The sequence below is a fragment of the Suncus etruscus genome, chromosome 7 (assembly GCF_024139225.1).
Source record: "Suncus etruscus isolate mSunEtr1 chromosome 7, mSunEtr1.pri.cur, whole genome shotgun sequence".
NCBI classification, from domain to species: domain Eukaryota; kingdom Metazoa; phylum Chordata; class Mammalia; order Eulipotyphla; family Soricidae; genus Suncus; species Suncus etruscus.
This window is the reverse complement of record NC_064854.1, coordinates 124,876,750-124,901,848: the sequence shown is the minus strand read 5'-3', so window position 1 is coordinate 124,901,848 and position 25,099 is coordinate 124,876,750. Positions and strand designations below refer to the sequence as shown.

General features: G+C 49.0%; 2 protein-coding genes across 2 annotated transcripts in view; one reads left to right on the top strand and one right to left on the bottom strand.

Annotated features, from left to right (window-relative positions):
* Window positions 1-6,789: 6,789 nt before the first annotated feature.
* Window positions 6,790-25,099, bottom strand: part of ALAS1 (5'-aminolevulinate synthase 1) — a 56,127-nt gene continuing 37,817 nt past the window's right edge. The window contains exon 10 of the mRNA XM_049776688.1: window positions 6,790-7,170. Coding sequence (XP_049632645.1) covers window positions 6,964-7,170 — 207 coding nt within the window. The 3' untranslated portion in view covers window positions 6,790-6,963. The remainder of the gene's footprint in view (window positions 7,171-25,099) is intronic.
* On the top strand, window positions 17,822-21,702 carry TLR9 (toll like receptor 9). The gene is given in 3 exon segments (XM_049776683.1): window positions 17,822-17,831; window positions 18,600-20,072; window positions 20,074-21,702. Coding segments are annotated over 3 exon segments (3,090 nt in total). The 5' UTR covers window positions 17,822-17,828; the 3' UTR covers window positions 21,688-21,702.

Genomic DNA, 25,099 nt, shown 5'->3' with positions numbered 1-25,099 from the left:
ACTTCCAGGACCAGGGCAGAATGAAGATCACCTAATGTACCAGACCTATTTGTGGACTATGCTTGGACTAATTTTTCTAATTTCGAGTTAATAGTCACATTTTCTGTATAAGGATTTAAAGTTAATTATAAATTAACAAAAATCACGATGAGCCTATGGATCCTAAACAGACTTGTCATCTTTGTGAAGGACCAAATCAATACTGTACAACTCACAGTCATGAGGCAACAGTACTATACTCTGCCACAGGAGGAGTCTGAAGTTTCTTTAATCATAAGAATGCTTTCTTATGTCAAAACAGAAAACGGGGGAATAAAGAATAATGTGAGGGACCGGGAAGGTGGCGCTAGAGGTAAGGTGTCTGCCTTGCAAGCGCTAGCATAGGACGGACCACGGTTCGATCCCCTGGTGTCCCATATGGTCCCCCTAAGCCAGGGGCGATTTCTGAGCACATAGCCAGGAGTAACCCCTGAGCGTCAAACGGGTGTGGCCCAAAAACCAAAAAAAAAAAAAAAAAAAAAAAAAAGAATAATGTGAACTAAAATGGTTTATAGCGATGATTCCTAACAAGTAATAGTAGGCTCATAGTTTTATAACCACGCTATTAGCTTCAGATTTCTAAATCCACTGTCTTGCAGTACCCAGGTTCTCAGGCCCCTCTGCCTAACAGCTAGGCAGTAAAACAATTCACTGATGTCAGTGAGCTACAGACTGGCCCAAAAAGATAAGAGACAGCGTATGTACTTGTGAAATATAGGACATAGGTAAAGACTAATGTTGCTTTTAGCTTGTTTGCTGGTTCAAGGCTATAAAATAGCTTTGAGACCCTGATGGGCCAGACTTCTGCCAAAGACCCCCATCCTGGTGGGTTAAGACATTCTCAAGGAGGGCCCGGAGAGATTGCACAGCAGTGTTTGCCTTGCAAGCAGCCGATCCAAGACCAAAAGTGGTTGGTTCGAATCCCGGTGTCCCACATGGTCCCCCGTGCCTGCCAGGAGCTATTTCTGAGCAGAGAGCCAGGAGTAACCCCTGAGCACCGCCCGGTATGGCCCCAAAACCAAACCAAACCAAACCAAACCAAAACAAAGACATTCTCAAGGAGAAGAAACAAACAGACCACGAAATGTAAGCTGAGATAAGCGGTGCCAGGGAAGGGGACTGTATGGTATGAACTAAAATTTATGCAGACCTTGGGGCCTGCGAGATAGCATGGAGGTAAGGCATTTGCCTTCCATGCCGAAGGATGGTGGTTTGAATTCTGGCATCCCATATGTTCCCCATGCCTTCCAGGGGCGATTAGAGCCAGGAGTAACCCCTGTGTGCTGCTGGGTGTGACCCAAAATCCAAAAAAAAAAAAAAATGTATGCAGACCTGTGGAATGTTTGAAATATCACCTTTTGTAGTATTGTATAACTGACAAGAAATGTAATGGAATGATCTGAAGAGTATATAAGCTGCTTGTAAGTTTGGACAGGGGTGGATCTCTCTAAGGCTGGGGTCTCAAACTCAATTTACCTGGGGGCTGCAGGAGTCAAAGTCGGAGTGAAGCAGGGCCGCATAAGGAATTTTACAAAAAAAAAAGGGCCCAGAGAGATAGCACAGCGGCGTTTGCCTTGCAAGCAGCCAATCCAGGACCAAAGGTGGTTGGTTCGAATCCCGGTGTCCCATATGGTCCCCCGTGCCTGCCAGGAGCTGTTGTTGAGCAGACAGCCAGGAGTAACCCCTGAGCACCGCCGGGTGTGGCCCAAAAACCAAAAAAAAAAAAAAAAAAAAAAAAAAAAAAAAAGTCCTCAAATGTCATTATTAACAGTTTTAATTATTTCTTCTGAACATGAATAGAACATTGAGTGAAGATCATGAACAGTTCTTCTTCTTTTTTTTATAAATTATCTTTATTTAAACACCGTGATTACAAATATAATTGTAGTTGTATGATTACAGTCATGTAAAGAACACCCCCCCTTCACCAGTGCAGGATTCCCATCACCAATTTCCCAGATCTATCTAATCCCCACCGCACCCACACCTGTACTCGAGACAGGCTTTCTTTTTCCCTCATTCATTCACATTGTTATGATAGTTTTCAGTGTAGTTATTTCTCTAACTGCACTCATCACTCTATGTGGTGAGCTTCATGTCATGAGATGCACCTACTGAGAAGATAGGGGGAAATAAGGGTTGGGACTGAGGCAGTAAAATATTAGAAATGAGGGCCCAGAGAAATAGCACAGGGGCGTTTGCCTTGCAAGCAGCCGATCCAGGACTAAAGGTGGTTGGTTCAAATCCCGGTGTCCCATATGGTCCCCCGTGCCTGCCAGGAGCTATTTCTGAGCAGACAGCCAGGAGTAACCCCTGAGCACCACCGGGTGTGGCCCAAAAAACCAAAATAAAAAAAAATTAGAAATGAGATTTGTAGGGCAGTATCAAGGTCACAATACAAGATGGATGTTATGGATATATAAAATATATGCATACAATACTATCAATAGGGAAACAAGGAGAAAAAATTCCAGTGACTGTCCCAACATAAACCAGTACTAAAACGGCCCGCCCTCCTCCCAAAGTGCATTTCCATTAGTGTAGGGAGAGGTAGGGGGGAAGCCTGAGGACCACTAAGAGTCCACCTGAACCTACTTCTGGCCATCTGAGTTGGCACCCAGGGAAGGCCTAGAGTCAGGGGAAAAAGACAAGGATGGCTGGGGGCCTGCCAAGCCTCCCAGCACTCCTCAGGCCAGGGAGAAGGGCTCCGGTATGGAGCCTCCCCAAACTCCATACCTGGCAAGAGCTGGTCATAGAATCAAAGAGGAGGCCAGATGTCTGCCCGCCCTTCACCCCGAAGGGTTCTTCTGAACATGGCATCTTTTGCTTATTCCTTGCTGCCAGAGACTTGACAGTACTTTTTCTCACAAATCTGAACCACATTTGGCTTTAGAGAGGAAGCAGTTGAGACCCTCAGTATGGCTTGAAGATGATCATCATTAAGTCTAGACCTGTACTTTGACTTATTGAAGTTCAATGTGGAGAATAACTTTTCACACAAATATGTGCTCCCAAAAAAGGCACATGGTGCGCTTGAACATTCGGGAAAGCTCGGGAAGCTGGGGGGCAATTCTCTCAAAAATTGCCCATGCATGTCTGCTTTCCCACTAATCTGTGTGAACTTGGCTTTGAGATCAGAGTTGCATTGCAGATCAATGAGCTCCATTTGAAGCACAGGAGGAGCATCTTGCACATTAAAGGAAAAGGGGTCCACAAAAATTTGGAAAGTGGCTCTGTGCTTTTTGAAGTCTACAAATCTGTGATCAAATTCCTTCTCTAGCTTAAAAATAGCATCAACATATATCTCACCACTAAATGGTATGCCTGCATCCACAAGTTCCTTGCATGCTGGAAAATGGCAAAGGTTTGTCTAAGAGAGCTGGGATTTCCATAACACAAGTTTTGTGGGGAATGCTCTCACATTGTCATAGGTAGCACTGATAAGCTGCCCCGGGCCTTGTAACATCTTGTTTAGTACATTCAGCTTATGTGTGATATCAACAATGAAAAGCTAAGTCTATGAGCCATTTGTGATCACTCAACTCAGAAACAGCATTTCCATCCTTCTCCATGAAGGCTTTCACTTCTTCTCTCAACTCAAAAATCTTTTCAGGACATTTCCCCTGCTGAGCCAACGTACCTCGATAAAATAGAGCACATCTCCATATTCTGACTTCATTTCCTCTAAAAAAAAGCATGGAACCTCCTGTGCTTTAAGCCCCTGGATCTGATTTGGTTGATGCATTTCACAACAACAGACATCACGTTGTCACACGGCAGGTATTTACTGCAAAGGGCCTGCTGATTGGATAATGCAGTGAAGAGCAATGGCCTTCTCTACATCCTCCTCTTCAAGTTTTTTTTGAACAAGTGCCACCAGTCCATTTTTCCTCCCTGTCATCGATGGTGCTCCACTGATTATTATTCCAACAAACCTCTTCCATGGCAAACCTGTATTCTCAATGGCATCACACAAATGCCGAAATATCTCATTAGCGGTGTTCTGGCCATGCATTGGAATTATTGTGAGCAGCTCCTCTGTCAATTCAAAATTGCAATCAACACCATGGACATAAATTGTGAACTGCGCAGTGTCTGTTATATCTGTGCTCTCATCAAGAGCAACTGAGTATGCATCAAAACATTTGGCTTTCACACACAGTTGATGACAAATGTCACTTGACATGTCAGAAATGCACTCTGCCACAGTGTTGGCAGAATGGCTGATTTTGCTAAACTGACCTTTCTTTTCTGGACAGATAATACTTGCAGCCTGTAACATGCATTTTTTAACAAACTCTCCTTCTGTGAATGGTTTCCCTGCCTTAGCAATCATCTCACTAACCATGTAACTAGCTTCGACTGATGCAACATTCTCTTTGGTTGCTTTCTTGAAGAAATCTTGTTGCCTCATTAAACATGCTTTAAGACTGGCAACCTGCTTGGCTCTCTCATTTCCTTGATATTTTGCACATTCCTCAGCATGTTTAGTTGAATAATGGCGTTTCAAGTTGTATTCCTTGTGCACTGCAACTTTCTCTGAGCAAATAAGACATGTGGGGATTCCCCTGTGCTCAACAAAGAAATACTGCTTTTCCCACTTTTCCTGAAATTGTCTGTGCTCGTCATCAATCTTTCTCTTCACTGCAGGCTTTGATGAAGTCATGATGAAGGTATGACAAAATCTAATTCTGTAATAAACTTCTCTCCCTTCTCTCTCTTAGGCCTCTGATAATGCAAGGGACAGCAGGTAGGAGCTGCGGAAATGACGTCTGTGCTAGGCACAAAGTATTCGCGATTATTCGCTTACCGAATATTCGCAATAAAAAATCGCATTAGTAAGAAAAAAATCGCAAAAAATCGCATTAAACATTTGCATACCCCGAACGAAACTGCTCGGGGTATGCGAATGTTTAAAGTGATTTTTTTCTTACTAATGCGATTTTTTGCGATTATTCGGTAAGCAAATAATCGCTAATACTGCGATATTTGAAAGCCAGCCGTGGCTCACAAAATGTTGTATGGAGGGCCGCAAATGGGTCGCGAGTTTGAGACCCCTGCTCTAAGGAGATGGCCCGGTGAATCAGAAATAATGTCTGCTTACATGAGCCTGTGAGTTTGCTCTCTAACATACTGTTTTAACAGAAGAGCTGAAGAGGGAGAATGAGGAGGGATGGCTAACAAATATGGGGTTCCTCTTTGGGGTGACAAATCTGTTCTGTATGAAATCAGACAGGGTGACCCAACATTATAATGTACTTAAAATTTGTTTGTGTGTTTCTTTTTCTGGTTTTTGGGCCAACAAGGTGGTGCTCTGTGAATCATAGTGGACACCCGGGATCAAACCTGGATAGGACAAATGCAAGGCAGAAAAGCCCTACCTGCTGTATTATCACTCCTGCCCTAATCAATGTATCCTTTTTGTTTTGGCTCTTGGGCCAAACCTGGCAATGTTCAGGGGTTACTCTGGCTCTACACTCCAGAATCATTCCTGGCAGTGCCTGGGGGAACCATCTGGGGTGCCAGAGATTGAACCCGGGTCAGCTTTGTGCAAGGCAAGAGCCTTACTCACTCTATCAACCTTCCAGACCCCACCTTATCCTTTAAGAAGGTAAAATCTATACTATGTAAATAGTATCTCAATGAGGTGTTATGAAGTGCAGAATGTAGGGTACCTATCTGAGACCCACCCATTTCTGGGAGGGGTCTTGGGAACCGGATAATAGGTGTGACCTTACCTGCAAGACCCGGCCCATTCCTGGGAGGGGTCTTGAAATAGGTAGATAAACCCGAAAGCGAGGGGATTAAGGGTCTTTGCCCTTTCGGCCCTGCTGAGCTCGCTGGCTTTGGGGCCTCTTTTGGTCTTGAACCAGGATGGAGGCCAAAGGGAAGATGGCTGAAAGGGTTTAGATGCAGGGTAGCCTAGAATGGCTGAATGCTTAAAAGGTTATGAGATAGGCCACACACATGTGGTGAATAGGGCATGAATAAAGTTAATGCTTCCTGATGCCTGCCTGTGAGTGAGTCTTTATTACGTCGATCACCTGGGCCTGGGACCCGCCGGCTGCATGGGGGATGAAGCCACGTGGCTGGGGCCTAAGCACAAAGGCCTCCATCCATCACCATCCAGCCCCATCGTTATTTATTTAACTCAACAGCAGAACAAAACTCAACTCTGGTGTTGTTTTACAGGCCTCAGGGAACATAGCTGCATTCTGTGGAAATTGAGCCTCCCTAGCAAACAACCTGGATAAAGCCACCTAGTCCAGGTGGGGAGGGGTGCTCAGGTAGGCGATGTGCCTTTGAACAGAGGAACCTGGGGCTACAGCTAAAATCCCTGGAGGAGGGACATGGGGCAGAGGTGGTGGACTGGAAGGTACAGAACGTAAATGGTATAAAGTGCAAAGTCATGACTCTTATCAGAAGGGATTTGGCGAGCACTTGGTTCAAGGGCTGCAAAACTCAGGGAACAGAGAGAAATGCCAAGTCCAAGTCTAGAGCACTGGAAGCCTCAGAAGTCTCTTCTCTCTGCAAAGCCACTACTGTTGTCATTTTGGTAGGGCACTCTGGTACTTAGCAGGCTCCCTCGGAGCTGTTTCTAGAATGAGTATACCATCTCGAAGTCAATCAAATAAACATCTTTTAGAGTTTCATACCATCGATGGCACTTCTTAATTTTTTTGGTGGGGTCAAAACACCAACTCTGAATGCTTTAGAAGAGCTTTAATTAGAAACACCATAGCAGGGGCCAGAGCAATAGCATAGCCATAGGGTGTTAGTCTTGTACACAGCTGACCTGAGACAGACCCAGGTTCTATCCCTGGCATTCCATTGGGATTTCTGAGCACAGAGCCAGGAGTGACCCCTGAGCGCCACTAAGTGGCCCCAAAACAAAAAACAAAATCCACCATAGCAAACACAACTTTATGCAAAGCCACTGAGGCACCAGGGCGCCCTGAGACACTCACCCAGGAAGTAGTCCATCATCTGCGGGGTGTGGTGAGGGGTGGGGGCGATGCGCAGGAGCTCCTCTCCCCGAGGCACGGTGGGGTAGTTGATTGCTTGGACATAGATGTTATGTCTGCTCATGAGCTCGTCACAGATTTCCGTGTTCTTGGCAGCATCAGCCACCTGAGTTGGTAATGAAACGGAAGGTCAACACAGGAGGGGCGGACTGCCATGGCAATGCCATGGGGAGGGGGGGAGACAGGCATGCTTCACAGGTGTTCCCTAGATGTGAAGTTTTCACAATGACCCCCCTCACGAGCTGCACCTATGAGGTAGTTTGATGTCCCCCCCCCCCAGGAAGAAGGCCATTTCTTTTTAGCCTTTGGCTGTACTGATCATAACTGGACCACGAGACAAACCTTTGCAGTGGGGAGAGCATAATCTATTTCAAAATTAATGAAATAGAAAGTCATACTTTGGGCCGGAGTAGTAGCACAGCAGTAAGGCATTTGCCTTGCACGTGGCTGAGCCAGGATGGACCTGGGTTCTATCCCTGGCATCCCATATGGTCTCCCAAGTCTGCCAGGATAATTACTGAGCACAAAGCCAAGAGTAAACTGCTGCCATCATACTTTAATGCTAGCCAAGTTCAGGCTTCCAGAGTGTTCCACGCTTAAGCTCTGCATTGACCTTCTTGAGGGCAGTGCTCTGGAGAAGGAACCTCTAGACCGACCAGCCTACTGGTTTCAGAGGCTTTGCTTTCAGGAAGAGGTAAAAAAAAAAAAAAAAAAAAAAGGCAGACACTGCAGGGCTCCGGCTGTCATTCGGCCCCAGCTCAGAACTTCGAGCATGTTTAGGAACAACCCTCCCTCATCTGTCCAGCCTCAGCCATTACCCAAACAGGGATGATGTGACTGGGATAGTGGACGACCCGGAGGCCGGCGTCCCTCAGCATCTGCCTCATGAATTTGACATTGCGCTGGTGCCGGTGGCGAAGGGCCTGTCCCTCGGCACTCTTCAGGATGCACACAGACTCGAGGACCCTGGCCAGTAGCATGGGCGGCAGGGAGGTCGTGAAGATGAAGCCCGCTGCATAGGACCAGACTGTGTCTACCAGGGAGCTTGTGATGGCAATGTAGCCTCTGATGCATCCAAAGGCTTTGCCTGGTGGGGGGTTGGAGCACCTAATTAATTATAGTCATAACCCTAGTCTATATAAAGCAAGGAAAGATGGGGCCTCAAAGCATTTACTGTTCTTATTTTTTTGTTTGTTTCGTTTTTGGTTTTTGGGTCACACCCGGCAGCGCTCAGGGGTTACTTCTGGTTTTATGCTCAGGAATCGCTCCTGGCAGGCTCGAGGGACCATATGGGGTGCCGGGATTTGAACCAATGACCTTCTGCATACAAGACAAATGCTTTACCTCCATGCTATCTCTCTTGTCCCAGGAATGATTTCTAAGCACAAAGCCAGGAATAACCGCTGGGTATGGCCCAAAAACCTAAATAAATAAATTTTAAAAAATGACTGGGCACCATGAACCCAGAGAACCCAGGGCCCAAGGACGTCAGCAGGGCTGGCCACTCAGTAGCAGGTGAGGTGGCAGGTTGAGAAGGTTTGGGCCCAGAGAGATAGCACAGTAGTGTTTGCCCTGCAAGCAGCCGATCCAGGACCAAAGGTGGTTGGTTCGAATCCCGGTGTCCCATATGGTCCCCCGTGCCTGCCAGGAGCTATTTCTGAGCAGACAGCCAGGAGTAACCCCTAAGCACCGCTGGGTGTGGCCCAAAAACAAAAACAAAACAAAACAAAAGAGGAGGTTGGGAAGGGGATGAGAGCAATAGAACATCAGGTAGCATGCTTGCCTTGCAAGCAGCCAACCTGGGTTTGATCACCAGTATCTCATATGGTACCCCCAAGCACCACCAGGAGTGATCCCTTAGTGTAAAGCCATGGGCAACCCCTGAACTTCATTTGGTGCTGCCCCAAAACAAACAAGAAAGATTGAGAAGGCCTCATGGAGAGGGTCTGTCTCAGCAGGGACTTCCAGAGGCCAAAGAAAGGCCCATGTGAGAACAGAGGAAGGAGCTGCAAAGTGGGAGACAGTCCCCTTAGAGGCCATGGGTGATGAAGGGGGGCAGCAAGGTCTGGTGATAGGACGTGGTTAGCGAAGCCCCAGACCCACATGGGCCATTTTCTCTGTAGGAATCATGGAGATCTGTGCAGATAACCTAATGCAACCGAACACTGAAGGGCATAAGATGTGGTGGCACTAAGCAGAAACAGGCCACCCCTACAGGCTGAGACAGTGGGGATGGGGGTTCAGGGGTGGCGGTGGTTCTGATGTTTATTTTTAATGTGGTTTTTGGGTCACAACCTGTAGTGCTTAGGGGATACTCCTGACTCTGCACTCAGTAATTGCTCCTGGGGGCCAGAGAGATAGCACAGTGGTAGCGTGTTTGCCTTGGAGGCTGCTAACCCTGGACGGACCTGAGTTCAATCTCCCGCAACCCATATGATCCCCTGAGCCTGCCAGGAGCGATTTCTGAGTGCAGAGCTGTTGAATCAAATAATTAAAGATGGGGCTGGATGGCGGTGGATGGCAATGGATTTCTCTCTGCCATCCCAGGCCACGTGGCTCCACAACCCCATCCAGCCGGCGAGTCCCAGGCCCAGGTGAAAGGCGGAAATCAGACTCATCCAGAGACAGGCATCAGGAAGCATTAACTTTATTCATGCCCTATCCACCACATGTGTGTGACCTACTCATAACCTTTCAAGCACAGCAATACTTTGCTAGCCCTGCGCCTTATCTCCTGTTAGCCATCTTCCCTTTGGGCTCCATGCTGGTCAAAGCCCAGAACACAGAGGCGCAAAAGCCAGAGCGCCCAGCAGCGCAGAAAAGCCCCGAATCCCCTTGGTCCCAAGGCTTATCTAACTTTTCCAAGACCCCTCCCAGGAATGGGCGGGGTCTTGCAGGTAAGGTAACACCTAATATTCAGTTCCCAAGACCCCTCCCAGAAATGGGTGGGTCTCAGGTAGCTACACCCAGATCCAGGGTCTCAGGTACACTACATTTCCCCCTTTTCTGAAATATAAAGAACCTTTTGTAATTCTGACTGCACCTTTAGCCAAAGGTGGGTTAATATTTTCATGCATCAATGTAATAGAGTGAAAATTAATATACCAGCCCTTTTCAAAAACATAACATTTCTGAAAAATATACTATACACTTGTAACTTAAAATTCTCTTAATGCTTTTTTACCAAGCACTATTTTGGAACTTTCATGTTCCTATACTTTTAAACTATATTGGGGGAACTTCCTGTTCCTATTAACCTTCCCTACACACAAGTACTAAAGTATAAATGCATAACATACATTTTAAAAACAGGCTAAGTACATAAAAATACACACAGTCAAACATTTTTTTTTTGTTTTGGTTTTTGGGCCACACCCGGTAACGCCCAGGGGTTACTCCTGGCTATGCGCTCAGAAGTCGCTCCTGGCTTGGGGGACCATATGGGACGCCGGGGGATCGAACCGCGGTCCGTCCTAGGCTAGCGCAGGTAAGGCAGGCACCTTACCTCCAGCGCCACCGCCCGGCCCACAGTCAAACATTTTGCAATTGAAAATATTAACTATGAAAAACAACAAAACACATTTAAATTATAAAGAAAATGACTTAATTAAGACAAAGATGCAGGCGGTTAGAAATCAGATGTTAAATGGGCTAAGCTGTATTACCTCCCTATTTTTTTTAAACAACTAACTCACTAAAACTTATCCCATCACCAACTGTGAGTGAAACATATGACTACCCGCTTAGTCCCTACACCTAAAACCATAAGTTCAGATGATTAATTTGTCCCACGCTGATCTCACCACGTGGCTTCTGTAAACTTTGTGCAGGCCGGTTTCGCTCGCGCTGTTGTTGACCATGTGGTTCCAGGTTCCGCAGCCGTGCAGTTTCACCTTTGTGATTTGGAGGGTGGATCCCAGTCTCCCCGCTTTTTGCCGGATTAGGCACTGTTCGCTGCTTTTCCCCTCCGGGCGGCACTTAGCAAGCAAGTTTTCGGCCACACCTTTACAGGGCGCTTTTGGATGTTCAGAGTTGTAAAAGTCCAGTCCGAAGTTTTCAAAGTCGAAATCCAAATTCAAGCCAAAGGTCATTTTCAGAAGATCAGTCCATTTTCAATAGTCTTTTTTCTCCTCCTTTTCCAATTTAAACTTTTAATCAGTTTTTGAGGAGGCCGAGGTTTTTGTTTATTGTAACAAAGTTTCAGTCCTGAGTCTTGGATGGGAGTGATACAAGTTTTCAACTCCCCTGTATTACTGAAATTTCTGCCCCTAGAAGGGGTCGTGGCCATCTTTGAACATGGCTTAATGTGGCCAAACGCTTTGGGCTGACTCCATCTGAAAAGAGCCAAAATCAAACAGAAGAGCAGAAATCTCACCATATTTGCTGTTTTCTTGGGTCCAGGATTCAGGTCAAAGTTCGGAGCGCCAGTTGTTGAGTCAAATAATTAACGATGAATGTGGATGGCGATGGATAGCGAGATTTCTCTTTCTGCCATCCCAGGCCACGTGGCTCAGCAACCCCCATGAACCGGCGGGTTTCAGGCCCAGGTGATGGGTTTCAGGCCCAGGTGATCGGCGTAATCACTCACAAGCAGGCAGGCATCAGGAAGCAACAACTTTATTCATGCCCTATTCACCACATGTGTGTGGCCTATCTCATAACCTTTTAAGCATTCAGCCATTCTAGGCTACCCTGCGTCTTAACCCTTTCAGCCATCTTCCCTTTGGGCTCCATGCTGGTCAAAGCCCAGAACACAGAGGCGCAAAAGCCAGAGCGCCCAGCAGCGCAGAAAAGCCCCGAATCCCCTTGGTCCAAGGCTTATCTAACTTTTCCAAGACCCCTCCCAGGAATGGGCGGGGTCTTGCAGGTAAGGTAACACCTAATATTCAGTTCCCAAGACCCCTCCCAGAAATGGGTGGGTCTCAGGTAGCTACACCCAGATCCAGGGTCTCAGGTACACTACACAGAGCAAAGAGTAACCCCTGAGCACCACCAGTTGTGAACCCCCCTCCCAAAAAAAGGGAAGAAATTGCTCCTGGCAGGCTGAAGGGACTATATAAGATGCCAGGGATTGAACCTAGGCCTGTCCTGGATTGGCAGCATGCAAGGCAAACACCCTACTGTAGAATAATAGCTCTTTGGATGGGCTTGGATTGTGGTGGATGGTGATAGAGGGATCAGAGGCCTCTTTCTCTTGCAGCCCAGGATCACGTGTTTCTGCAACCCCCTCCAGCTGGCAGGTCAGCAGCTTTCAGGATAGTGGCAAGGAAATCATCCACAGACAGTCAGGCTTCTGGAGATATCATCTTTATTCAGGCCTGGCCAACATATGTGGCCTATAATCTTTTTTTTTTTTTTTTTTTGGTTTCTGGGCCACATCCGTTTGATGCTCAGGGGTTACTCCTGGCTATGCGCTCAGAAATCACTCCTGGCTTGGGGGGACCATATGGGACACCGGGGGATCCAACCGCAGTCCATCCTATGCTAGCGCTTGCAAGGCAGACACCTTACCTCTAGCGCCACCTTCCCAGCCCCTAATCTTAAACCTATTTAAGCTTGCTATCCTCAGCCTGCCCTTCATCTTAGCTTATTTCAGCTATCTCTCCTCCTGCTCCCTCTATCCTTCAAAATCTTCTCATCCGTCCCCTCCTGGCCTTCCAGCCAAACCTTTTGTAATCCCTCAAAGACCCTGCCCAGAAATGGGCAGGTGTTTCTTGCAGGTAAGATTACAGGAAGAATGGGGGTCGGGCAACAATCTCCCCCTCCCTGAATATAAATGAAGGGTAGTAAACTTTTCTAATCCTGACTCCGCCTTTAGCCAAAGGCGGGTAATATTCCCATAGCAACAAAGTTTAAAGTGAAAATGAACATATCAGCCCTTTCCATAAACATAACTTTTCTGCAAAATACACCTGTAACTTAAAATTATCTTAATACTTCTTTAACCAAGCACTATCCTGGAACTTCCTTGTTCCTATACTTCTAATACTATTTAACCTATTTCCTGGAACTTTCTTGTTCCTATTAACCTTTCCCTACACACAATTACAAGATCATTTATACAGAACATATATTTTGAAAACAGGCTACTACATTAAAATATAAAGTAAAACATTATGCACTTGAGAACATTAACTATGGAAAACTATAAAGCACATTTAAATCAGCAAGAACATGACTTAGATCAAAGTTAGATGCAGGCTGTTTTAAATCAGATTTTTTAGTTGGGCTACGCTATTACCTCCCCCCACTTTATTTTTTTATCTCACACCAACACCAACTATTCAAAATCGTAAAGTCTGTGGGCTTCTCATTTTATCTCTTCACCTAAAAACCATTTGTCCAGACACTGGGCTTCTCCCACAGGGCTTCACTTCCTTGGAATCCCAGCCCCTGCAGCTGGGTCGGGGCTGGGTCTGCTTGTGCTGTTCCACTCTCCTGATCTGGGGGGCAGGTCCCAGTAGGACCCACACGCACCTGCAGTTTTTGGCCGCTTTCGAACTTCTCTGTCACAGCTAGGGTGCTTCCTGCCACTGTTGCAGCCTCGGAAGAGTCCCACTTATCTGCTATCAGGGATGGAGCAGTCCAGTGCATTTCGCTGAAAGTGATCTGCCGCCCGCTGCAGATGCTTCTGCTGCAGATGCTCAGGCAGCCGCTGCAGACACATCTGGGTGTTCAAAGCTAAGGTCATCTAAGCCAAAGTCTGAAGTTTCAAAAGTCAAACTCCAAGTCTGGCCTGAAGGTCATTGTAAAGGAAAAATTTCCCCTGATATTCCTGACTGCCCTGATCGCCTATCCCCCTTCACAATCCTGGGAACTTGTCAACCCAGTTACAGTCTAACTTTCTTTCCTTTCTGACTTGGTTTTGACCTGGTCATGTTAATCCTGTAAGTTTGCACCTAAACCTTGCAAAAATGTGATTGAGCAAATGCCAGATGTCATGTACTTCCTAAAGCAAATCAATCTGCTGTAACTTTCTATTGTTTGAAATGCTATATACAGCTTGTAAGCTCATGGCTCGGGGCTGGCAGTTTCTGGCTTATGCTGGATTCTAGCACAGCCCCTGCATATGCTTGTAAGAAAATAAATCCCCTGCTTTTGCATGAAACTGTGGTCTTGGTGTCTTTTGAACAGCACATCGTTCTCCTGGACTTAACGGTCATAATTCAGAAAATCAGTCCATTTAGAGAAGCTTTTTCTTCCTGATCTTATTCCAATCAGAGCTATCAATCTCTGAGAAGGCTGAGGTCTTTGGAAAAAGGATTTTTGCAGTAAAGTCTCAGTCCTGGGCCTCGGATGGGGGTGATCCAAATTTTCATCTCTTGTGTTTCACTGCTCCTTCTGTTCCCAGAAGGGGTCTCGGACATCTTTGAAAATGGCTCCACGTGGTGGCCCAAGGTTTTGGACTCACTCCAGCTGAAAAGAGCCAAAATCACACATAGGAACAAAAATCTCACCATGATCGCTGTTCTCTTGGGTCCAGGGTTCAAAATCACATTCAAGGCGCCAGCTATGAGTTTTCTACCCGCCGCTATTCTGAAGATGCAGACCCACCAGCCGGAGGGGTTTGCAGAAACACGTGATCCTGGGATGGAGGAGAAAGGCCTCTCATCCCTCCATCACAATTCACCACCATCCAAGCCCATCCAAAGGACGATTATTCTACACCTACCACTGTGCTATTGCTCCAGCCCCTGGTTCAGGGTAGATTCTGACAGGTCCCACAGAACAGCAGTGACAGCAGTTCCACAGGACTGCTGAGGGTCCTGGGTCAGCCTGAGGCTTTGGGCCTGAATCATCTGGTCACAGCACTGGTTGAGAAAATCAGGAAGAGCCCAGTCAGGCTCAATTCGGTGGTTTGGAATGGCAAGAGCGGGGCAGGCCTGCCCTCAGTGGCTGGCCTCAGGACTGGCCTGGAGTCGGGTGCTGTCCAATGAGGGAGGCTCTGCAGATCTGGAAGACCATTCACTGGTCTGGGAAGCACTGAGCTGAAGATGGTGGCAGTGAGAAGTGAAGATGAAAGGGTCCTCCAGTCCCAGTCCTGCCAGGTTTAGCCCTCAAAGGCCCAACTAGGCTCTGGAACTTTATTGAAATAAGTTCTCTGGTTCCAACACCAGGACACTCAGGCTGGAGAGATAGCACAGCAGTAGGGTTTTTGCTTTGGACGCTGCTGACCCAGGACGAACCTGGGTTCAATCTCCTTCATCCTATATGATCCCCTGAGTGTGCCAGGGGCGATTTCTCAGCGCAGAGCCAGGAGGAACCCCTGAGTGCTTCCAGGTGTGGCCCCAAAACAAAATAAAACCAACATTAGAACACTGGAGAGATGTGGGTTTGAAATCAGGTGGTCTGGAAAATAATTCACACACACACAAACATACACACACACATGCACGCATGGAGAGAGAAAAAAGGATGTTGAGGAGTTTACCCATGTATCCTTAGCTCAGCAGATCCGGAAAACTTAAGAGGCCTACTTCCCCTCCAACCGAGAATTTAATCTGAGGGAAATCATCCCACTTGGAAGATGGGTGTTGTTTTGTTGTTGATGTTTTGGGGATCACACCTGGCGATGCTCAAGGGTTACTCCTGGCTTTAAGCTCAGAAATTGCCCCTGGCAGGCTCAGGGGATCATATGGAATGCTGGGATTCAAACCACTGTCCTTCCTGGATTGGCTGCATGCAAGGCAAACACTCTACCACTGTGCTATCTCTCCGGCCCGATGATTTTGTTTTGTTTGTTTGTTTGTTTTTGGTTTTTAGGTCACACCCAGCAGCGCTCAGGGGTTTCTCCTGGCTCTATGCTCAGAAATCGCTCCTGGCAGGCTCGGGGGACCAAATGGGATGCTGGGATTCGAACCACTATACTTCTGTATGCTTTATGCAAGGCAAACGCCTTACTTCCATGCTCTCTCTCTGCCCCCCGGCCCCATGTTTTTTTTTTTAATTTTTAATTTTTTAATTTTTTAATTTTTATTATTATTATTATTTTTTTTTTTTTTTTGGTTTTTGGGCCACACCCGGTAACGCTCAGGGGTTACTCCTGGCTATGCGCTCAGAAGTTGCTCCTGGCTTGGGGGACCATATGGGACACTGGGGGATCGAACCGTGGTCCGTCCAAGGCTAGCGCAGGCAAGGCAGGCGCACCTTACCTTTAGCGCCACCACCCGGCCCCTAATTTTTTATTTTTAATTATGAGAACAATGATGCAAAGAGGACAAGGTAAAGTCACAGTGAAAGAACAATCGTCCATAAACAGAGTTCTCAGAAGAAATCCCCTTGCTGACGCCTAAATATTGAACTTACAGTCAAAAAAACATTAAGAAAAATAAGGCAGAACCCATGTACAATTACAAGATTGTAATACATTACAATTACAAGATTGTAATACATTACAAGCCCCCAGATTGTAGTACATTATAACATTTCTTAGCAATACACAAAGCATTATAATGTAGTACATTATAACATTTCTTAGCAATACACAAAGCAATCTAAAGCCATGAGATTTATGTGACTCCTTAACTTTGAAGGCATAGTATTTTCTATATATTCATGCACATACATATTAGTTTAAGTTAACACCAAAAATTTAAGAGGTTTTTTTCTTAAGGGTTAGTGAAAAGGCGGGCCCCATGTTTTAATATAAATTAAGGAATCCTAGAGTTGGTGTGGGGATGATGAGGCCTTTCTCAGCTGGCTGGGTCTGGCTCCTGCCAGTGACGGAGGAGAAATTCCCAAAGCAGTCAGATGAAGTCCCAGGAGTCAGCCAGCTTTATTTCACGGTCCTAACCGCCAGGTGCATTTCCTCATAGAGCTTCTATGCTAAGCCTTTTCCAAGCAGGCACTTCTCTGCTCCTTCTCTGGCTCTCTCTACCTCTGTCTCCCTTTCAGTTGCTCTCCAGGCTTCCTTGCTGACTGATTCCCTTTGCTGCTGCTTCTTTGTTGATGCCCCTTTGCTGATGCTGAATCCTCTGCTGATTCTAACTCTTCTTATCTCCTCTCCCCCCCCCCCCCCAGTCAGCCTCCTCTACCCTCCATTCCAGGTGTGGGCAGTTCTGATCATTCAGGAGGGATAAATAAGAAATTGGGGGAAGGGATACCCACATTCTCCACTTTTATTTGATTTTGATTTTTGTTTTTTGGGCCACATCCGGTGACATTCAGGGGTTACTCCTGGCTATGGGCTCAGAAACTGCTGCTGGCTTAGGGACCATATGGGACACTGGGGGAACCAACTGTAGTCCATCCTAGGCTAGTGTGGGTAAGACAGAAGACGCCTTACCGTTTGCACCTCCTTGCTCCGGCCCCTCCTTATTTGTATTATTTCAGAAGCACTATTACCAGCGGGTCTCAATACAAGCCCAAGGTGCTACACTTAAAGCTACTTTCATCCCTTGAGTAACCAGGCGTAGCCTGAGCGAGATGAAAACGGCTCAATCTCTTCATGCCACAGATCTTGGCTTCTCTCTGCCCATAACAGATGCCAGGTGTGCGCATGTGGGTCCTGTGGCAACACGCAGTTGCCATTGGTGAGTGGAAAGAGGAAGAAGTGAACATGGTCTCCTGGCTATGTGAAGTTTCTGACTCACTGCACCCACCCCCCAGCTCCAGCAGAGGAGGGTCAGGAGGGGGGGGGGGGCTCCTGGTTGTGAAATTTTGATCTCACTTCCTCTGTTCTCAGAGCTCAGAGGGAAGGGGCTGGGGTTGGCGGCACTTTTCCTGTAGCTGCTCCTGGACCCTCGGGAGAACCTGCTCACTGTCATGGTAGGACCTGGGAAGGGGAAGCTTGCAACATGGTGGGAATGGGGGGCTTGGAAGTAGTGGCAGATGAGATCCACTCTCCCCAACCCCAGCAGACAGCAGAGACCAACCTGTGTCTCATGTCTCCAAGCCCCGTGCACGAGACCTGCCCTGTGTGCGGTTGCCTCAATGCTGTGCAAGCACCTGGCTGGGCATGAGTTTCTCTCTGGGGTGCCCTCCAACTGACCGCCCCTGGCTGCTGCCCCTTCTCCACCTGTATTCCAGTAGAGTGGGTGCACTTGAGGGGGGCTGAGGGGACAGTGTCTACAATATCTGGGGGTATCTAGCCGGGCCTCCTTACCAAAAAGCCCTCCTTCCGGCCTAGTTCTTGGCCAGAATAGGCAAGTGGCTGAAAGCAAGTGCCCCTGTGCTGGGGAGAAAAGAGAAATAAAAGATGCCCGTGGAAGAGAAGAGGAAGTCAGCAGGTCAGGGTAAGGTGGGAGGCCTTGGCCTCCTACTGGGCTCTCCTGTACTACCAGGGCTTGGTTCTGAGAGAAAGTTCAAAATTATGATTCTGGATTCCAACTCTCAGGGCCGCTTCTGCTTCCCTTTCTGAGGTGAAGGCTGGCGCTGAGACTCCAGTCCAGGTCTGAACTCTTGGTGGGCCAAGCGCTGTGCCTATGGGGGCTTGGATAGAGGTTGCTGGAGACTTGGAGACTCCCATGAAGTGGGCTGGGGCTATGGTGCTGGGGCTGCACATCAATACTCTCCACCCTCTGTCCCTCCATGCAGGGTCCCTACCGAAGCGCCCTGCACCCTCTATCTCTCCTGGTACAGCTGGTGGCCCTTGATCAGGCCCTGGCCTTGGGCACTCTACCCGCCTTCTTGCCCTGTGAGCTGCAAGGTCACGGCAAAGTGAACTGTGACTGGTTGTTCCTGACATCCGTGCCTCGCTTCTCTGAGGCAGCCCGGGCCAACATCACCAACCTGTCCTTGATCTCCAACCGCATCCACCACCTCCATGATTCAGATTTTGCCCACCTGCCCGGCCTGCGGCACCTGAACCTCAAGTGGAACTGCCCACCTGTGGGCCTCAGCCCCCTGCACTTCCCCTGCCACATGACCGTCGAGCCCAACACCTTCCTGCGCCTGCCTCTCCTGGAGGAGCTGAACCTGAGCTACAATGGCCTCACCCGGGTGCCGCCCATGCCCAGCTCCCTCGTGACCCTGATCCTGAGCCGCACCAACATCCTGAAGCTCGACCCCACGTTGCTGGCGGGCTTGTCTTCCCTGCGATCTCTCTACATGGATGGCAACTGCTACTATAAGAACCCCTGCTCAGGGGCTGTGGAGGTGCCCCCGGGAGCCCTTCTGGGCCTGGCCAACCTCACCTACCTGTCACTCAAATACAACAACCTCACAGAGGTGCCCCGTGACTTGCCCCGCAGCCTGGAGACGCTGCTTCTCTCCTACAACCGCATCATCACCCTGGAATCCGAGGACCTGGCCAACCTGACGGCACTAAGGGTGCTGGATATCGGTGGCAACTGCCGTCGCTGCGACCATGCCCTCAACCCCTGCACCGAGTGTCCCAAGGGCTTCCCTCGCCTGCACCCCGACACATTCAGCCGCCTGAAAAACCTGCAGGGCCTGGTGCTCAAGGACAGTTCTCTCGTCAGCCTGGAGCCCAGATGGTTCCAGAACCTGAGGGCCCTCATCAAGCTGGACCTGAGCGAGAACTTTCTGTACAACTGCATCACCAACACCACGGCCTTCGACAGCCTGCGTCGGCTGCGCAAGCTCAACCTGTCCTTCAACTACTGCAAGAAGGTGTCCTTCGCCCACTTGCACCTAGCCCCGTCCTTTGGGAAGCTGCTGTCCCTACAGGAGCTCGACATGCATGGCATCTTCTTCCGCTCACTCAGTGAGAAGACGCTGCATCCGCTCATCCACCTGCCTTGGCTGAAGCAACTGCATTTGCAGATGAACTTTATCAACCAGGCCCAGCTCAGCATCTTCGGCAGCTTCCAGGACCTGCTTTTTGTGGACCTTTCAGACAATAGGATCAGCGGAGCTGCATCACTTCCAGAGGCCGCCACCTCTAACTTAGAGGGCCAGGAGGAGTTCCAACTGCCCCCCAGGGCCCTGACTCCAGTCCCCCAGCCCCTGGAGGATGCAGAGCTGTTCATGCCGAGCTGTAAATCCCTTAACTTCACGCTGGACCTGTCCCGCAACAACTTGATAACCATCCAGGCTGAGATGTTTAGGGGGGCTCTCGCGCCTGCAGTGTCTGCACCTGAGCCACAACAGCATCGCGCAGGCTGTCAACGGCTCGCAGTTTGCACCCCTGAGCAACCTGCGGGTGCTGGACCTGTCACACAACAAGCTGGACCTGTACCACGGACGCTCCTTCACCGAGATGCCCAAGCTGGAGGCTCTTGACCTCAGCTACAACAGCCAGCCCTTCAGCATGCAGGGCGTGGGCCATAACCTCAGCTTCGTGGCCCGCCTGTCCACCCTGCGCTACCTGAGCTTGGCACACAACGACATCCACAGCCGGGTGTCGCAGCGGCTCTGCAGCGCCTCGCTCCTGGCCCTGGACTTTAGTGGCAATGACCTCAATCGCATGTGGTCTTTAGGAGAACTCTATCTCCATTTCTTCCAAGACTTGCGCGTCCTGCGTCGGCTGGACCTGTCTCAGAATCAACTTCATAACCTTCTGCCGAGCAGCCTTGACAACCTCCCCAAGACCCTGCAGCTGCTGCGCCTCCGGGACAACTTCTTGTCCTTCTTCAACTGGACCAATCTGGCCTTCCTCCCCAGCCTGGTCACCTTGGACTTGGCGGGAAACCAGCTGAAGGCCCTGACCAACGGCAGCCTCCCCAACAACACCAGGCTGCAGACTCTGGACCTCAGCAGCAACAACATTATCTTCGTGACTCCTGACTTCTTTGTCCCTGCCCAGGAATTGCGAAACCTCAACCTCAGCGACAACAACCTCAAGACAGTGGAGCCCTCCTGGTTCGGTGCCATTGCAATGAACTTGAAGATGCTGGACGTGAGTGACAACCCTCTGCACTGTGCCTGTGGCGCTGCCTTTGTGGACTTTCTGCTGGAGGTGCAGGACGCTGTGCCTGGACTGGCCAACCAGGTCAAGTGTGGCAGTCCCAGGCAGCTGCAGACACGCAGCATCTTCACCCAGGACCTGCGCCTCTGCCTGGACGAGACCCTCTCTTGGGACTGTTTCAGCCTCTCACTGCTGGCTCTGCTCCTGGGCCTGGCCCTGCCCCTGCTGCACCATCTCTGCGGCTGGGACTTCTGGTATTGCTTCCACCTGGGCCTGGCCTGGCTGCCCCTGGGACGGCGGCCTGGTGCTGGGGCCTTGCCCTACGATGCTTTCGTGGTCTTCGACAAAACACACCCAGATGTGGCTGACTGGGTGTACAATGAGCTGCGTGTGCGACTGGAGGAGCGCCGTGGACGCCGGGCCCTCCGGCTGTGTCTGGAGGAACGAGACTGGGTTCCAGGCAAGAGTCTGTTTGAGAACATGTGGGACTCCGTGTACAGCAGCCGCAAGTCGCTCTTCGTGCTGGCACACACCGATCGGGTCAGTGGCTTGGTGCGTGCCAGCTTCCTGCTGGCCCAGCAGCGCCTGCTGGATGACCACAAGGACGTGGTGCTGTTGGTCATCCTCAGCCCCGAGGGGTCCCGCTCCCGCTATGTGCGTTTGCGCCAGCGCCTCTGCCGCCAGAGTGTCCTCCTCTGGCCCCACCAGCCCAGTGGCCAGGTCAGCTTCTGGGCCCAGCTGGCCATGGCCCTGACCAGGGACAACCGCCAATTCTACAACAAGAACTTCTGCCGGGGTCCCATCCCTGCCTGATGTCACAGGGTTTGACACGTGTCATTCTCCCATTCTCATCCCCAATCTGTTTCCCACCCTGTCTCCCTTCCAGGCAGTCACTGCATACACTCAAAATAAATACCTTCTAGGGCCACACAGATGACCCACAGCCCCCTTCCGGACTTGTTCATGCCTTTTGTTGTTGTTTTGTTTTTGTTTGTTTATGTTTTGTGAGCCAGAGGGATTGAACCTACTCCTGTATGTGTGAGCCACGCCGTTTACCACTAAACAACATCTCTCTGTTCTTTTATTTTGTTCCTTTTAAAATAGGAGAGTGGGGCCAGAGTGATAGTCCACCCTTGCACGTGGCTGACCTGGGACAGACCGGAATTTGATTCCCAGCATCTCATATAGTCCCCAGGAGCCTGCCAGGAGCTATTTCTGAGCTCAGAGCCAGGAAGAACCCCTGAGCACAACTGAGTGTGGCCCCACCCACCTAAAAAAAATAAAATTCACTGGGACTCTGTGCTTTGCACACTGCTGACCCGGGTTTGATCCCCGCTGGTTCCCGGTAGGGTTTGATCTCCATATGGTTCCCAGAGACAACCAGGATTGAATTCTGAGCACAGAGCCCAGTGTAATCGCTGAACACCGCCAGGTGTGCCCCCAAAACAGAACAATAACAACAAAATAAAATGGGAGTTGGGGGACCAGAGCAAGAGTAAAAAGTTAAGTTACGTGAGGATGACTACCATAATGCTAGCTCATTTTTCAGCTCCAGATAGGGTTGGTCTCTTAAACCTTGCCAGAAGTGATCACTGAGCACAGTGCCAGGAGGAGTCCTGAGCATAGCAGATGTGACCCCAAAACAAACAAACAAAAATAGAGGCCATCTTTATTTTGGGGGTGCAGAGTTCACTCCCAGAGACACTCAGCCTGGTAGTGTCGGGGGCCACTTATGCTCAGGGGCTCTGTGATGTCTGGCATATTTTCCATCCCTTTGACTAGCACCCAATCCTTCTTCCCCTCTCCAGGCCTTTTCTTTTCAGGGATAAAGGCATGCAAGGCTACCATTGAGCCAATCCCTCCAAGTTTTTTTTCCCTTTTGGTTTTTTTGTCACACCCAGTGGCACTCAGGGATTACTCCTGGCCACTCAGAGGTTCCTCCTGGCTCTGCGCTCAGAAATCGCTCCTGGTCGGCATGGGGGACCATATGGGATGCTGGGATTCAAACCACCATCTGTCCTGGATTGGCTGCGTGCAAGGCAAATGTCCTTACCACTGTGCTATCTCTCCAGCCTCTCCAACCTTTCTTAAAGTGGCAAAAGGGAACTCACCAGGAAACAAAAGGATTAGTCACAGCATGTGTGGCTGACTGAGAGGGATGCCACAGGCAGTTGTGTTCTTTCCTGGAAAGTGATCTTTCCAGGGAATCTGAGCAAGGTGGTGAGTGAGAGCTTGGACTTTATTCCTAAAGAGCAGACTGTCTGGGGCTGGAGTGAGAGCACAGTGTGTAGGGTGTTTGCCTTTGCACACAGCAGACCTGGGTTCAATCCCTAGCATTCCATATGGTCCTCTGAGCCAGCCAGGAGTAACTTCTGAGTGTAGAGCCAGGAGTAATAATTCCTTAGCACCACTGGGTGTAGCCCAAAAACCAAAGAGAGAGAGAGAGAGAGAGAGAGAGAGAGAGAGAGAGAGAGAGAGAGAGAGAGAGAGAGAGAGAGAGGACTGGGTCTCATGCCCTTACTTTTGTGTTTTGGGTCCATACCCAGCTGTGCTCACAGGCTCTGCTCAGGGATCTATCTTGGTGGTGCTCGGGGGACTATATATGGTACCAGGAATCAAACCTATGTTGCCAGCCTTACCCACTGTACTATTTCCTATTTCCCCAGCTCCTCTCTCCTGCCCTTTGAACCACTCCCACTGTGCTCTGCACTCAGGGACTCAGGTTAACTCAGAGTTCCCCGAGGCACTGTCAGGTGTGGCCCCCACAAAAAAAAAAAAAAAAAAAAAAAGAAAAGAAAAGAAAAGAAAGAAAAAAGGGAGGGTCAAAAATTTCACAATGAGGGGCCGGAGAGATAGCATGGAGTTAGGCATTTGCCTTGCATGCAGAATGACAGTGGTTTGAATCCCGGCATCCCATATGGTCCCCGAGTCTGCCAGGAGCGATTTCTGAGCATAGAGCCAGGAGTAACCCCTGAGTGCCGCCGGGTGTGACCCAAAAAAACCAAAAAAAAAATTTTTTTTCACAATAAGCTAGTCACATGCTTTGTCACATGCTGGTCAGCATGCTGGTCACTTGCTGGAGCTTCAGGCTGTGTCCTAAGCTCCAGCACATGCACAACATTGTCCCCTAGCACTGCCAGGTGTGTCATTCCCTTCCTAAAAGTAACTTAAAATTTTTTTAAAAAAAGAGGGGACCAGAGAGATAGCATGGAAGTAGGGCTTGCATGCAGAAGGACCATGGTTCAATCCAGGCATCTCGCATCCCATATGGTCCCCCGAGCCTGCCAGGAGCAATTTCTGAGTGTAGAGCCAGGAGTAACCCCTGAGCACTGCCAGATGTGACCCAAAACCAAAACCAAAACAAAACAAAACAAAACAAAAAAGTGGGCTGGAGCAATAGCACAGCGGTAGGACATTTGCCTTGCACACGGCCAACACAGGACGGACCCCAGTTTAAATCTCGGCATCCCATATGGCCCCTCATGCCTGCCAGGAGCGACTTCTGAGCACAGAGCCAGGAGTAAATCCTGAGTGCTGCCAGGTGTGACCCCCAAAATAAAAACAAAACAAAAAAGTAGAATTTTAGTTTTTCTAAAGAAGATAGGGATTGTGTCCTATCCCTTAAGTAAGAAAGGCAGGAAGGATCAGAGGAGAATAGTAATGATTCAGCTCAAAACCTCTCAGAAGTCCATCTCGGAGAGCAGAGAGGCAGTACAACAGGTAAGGTGCTTGCCTTGGACCAGGTTGACCCACATTCATTCCCTGGCACTCCAAATCCTCTCCTGAGTACCCCAAGGTGTGACCCCTGAGTATAAAACCTGGATTAAGCAGGTGTGCCCTCCCTGCAAAAAGTAAATCAAAACAAGAAGAGCAAAGACACAGAAAGACAATGTCAGAGCAAGAGACTGGCCAAGACTTGGCTGCAGTCCATTTCTGACAAAAAACAGAGCTGTTGGCTGGGATTTGTTGTGGGGTCCTGGAAAAAGACTGAGTGCAATTCGGATGGATGGCAGCTTTCCAAACTGCAAAGCAGGGGAAGAAACAGCACCCCATGCCCCAGAGCCGCTCATTCCCCTGCTATTCTTGCTTCTTGCACAGGCTAGACAAGCTAATGTCGGTTTCTCTTTGAATATAACTAAAAGACAACAAGGAGAGTGCTGAGGACAGGTCCTCAGTTGGATAGTTGGAAAGGGAATCCACCCAGAAAGAGAACATTTTGGGGGCA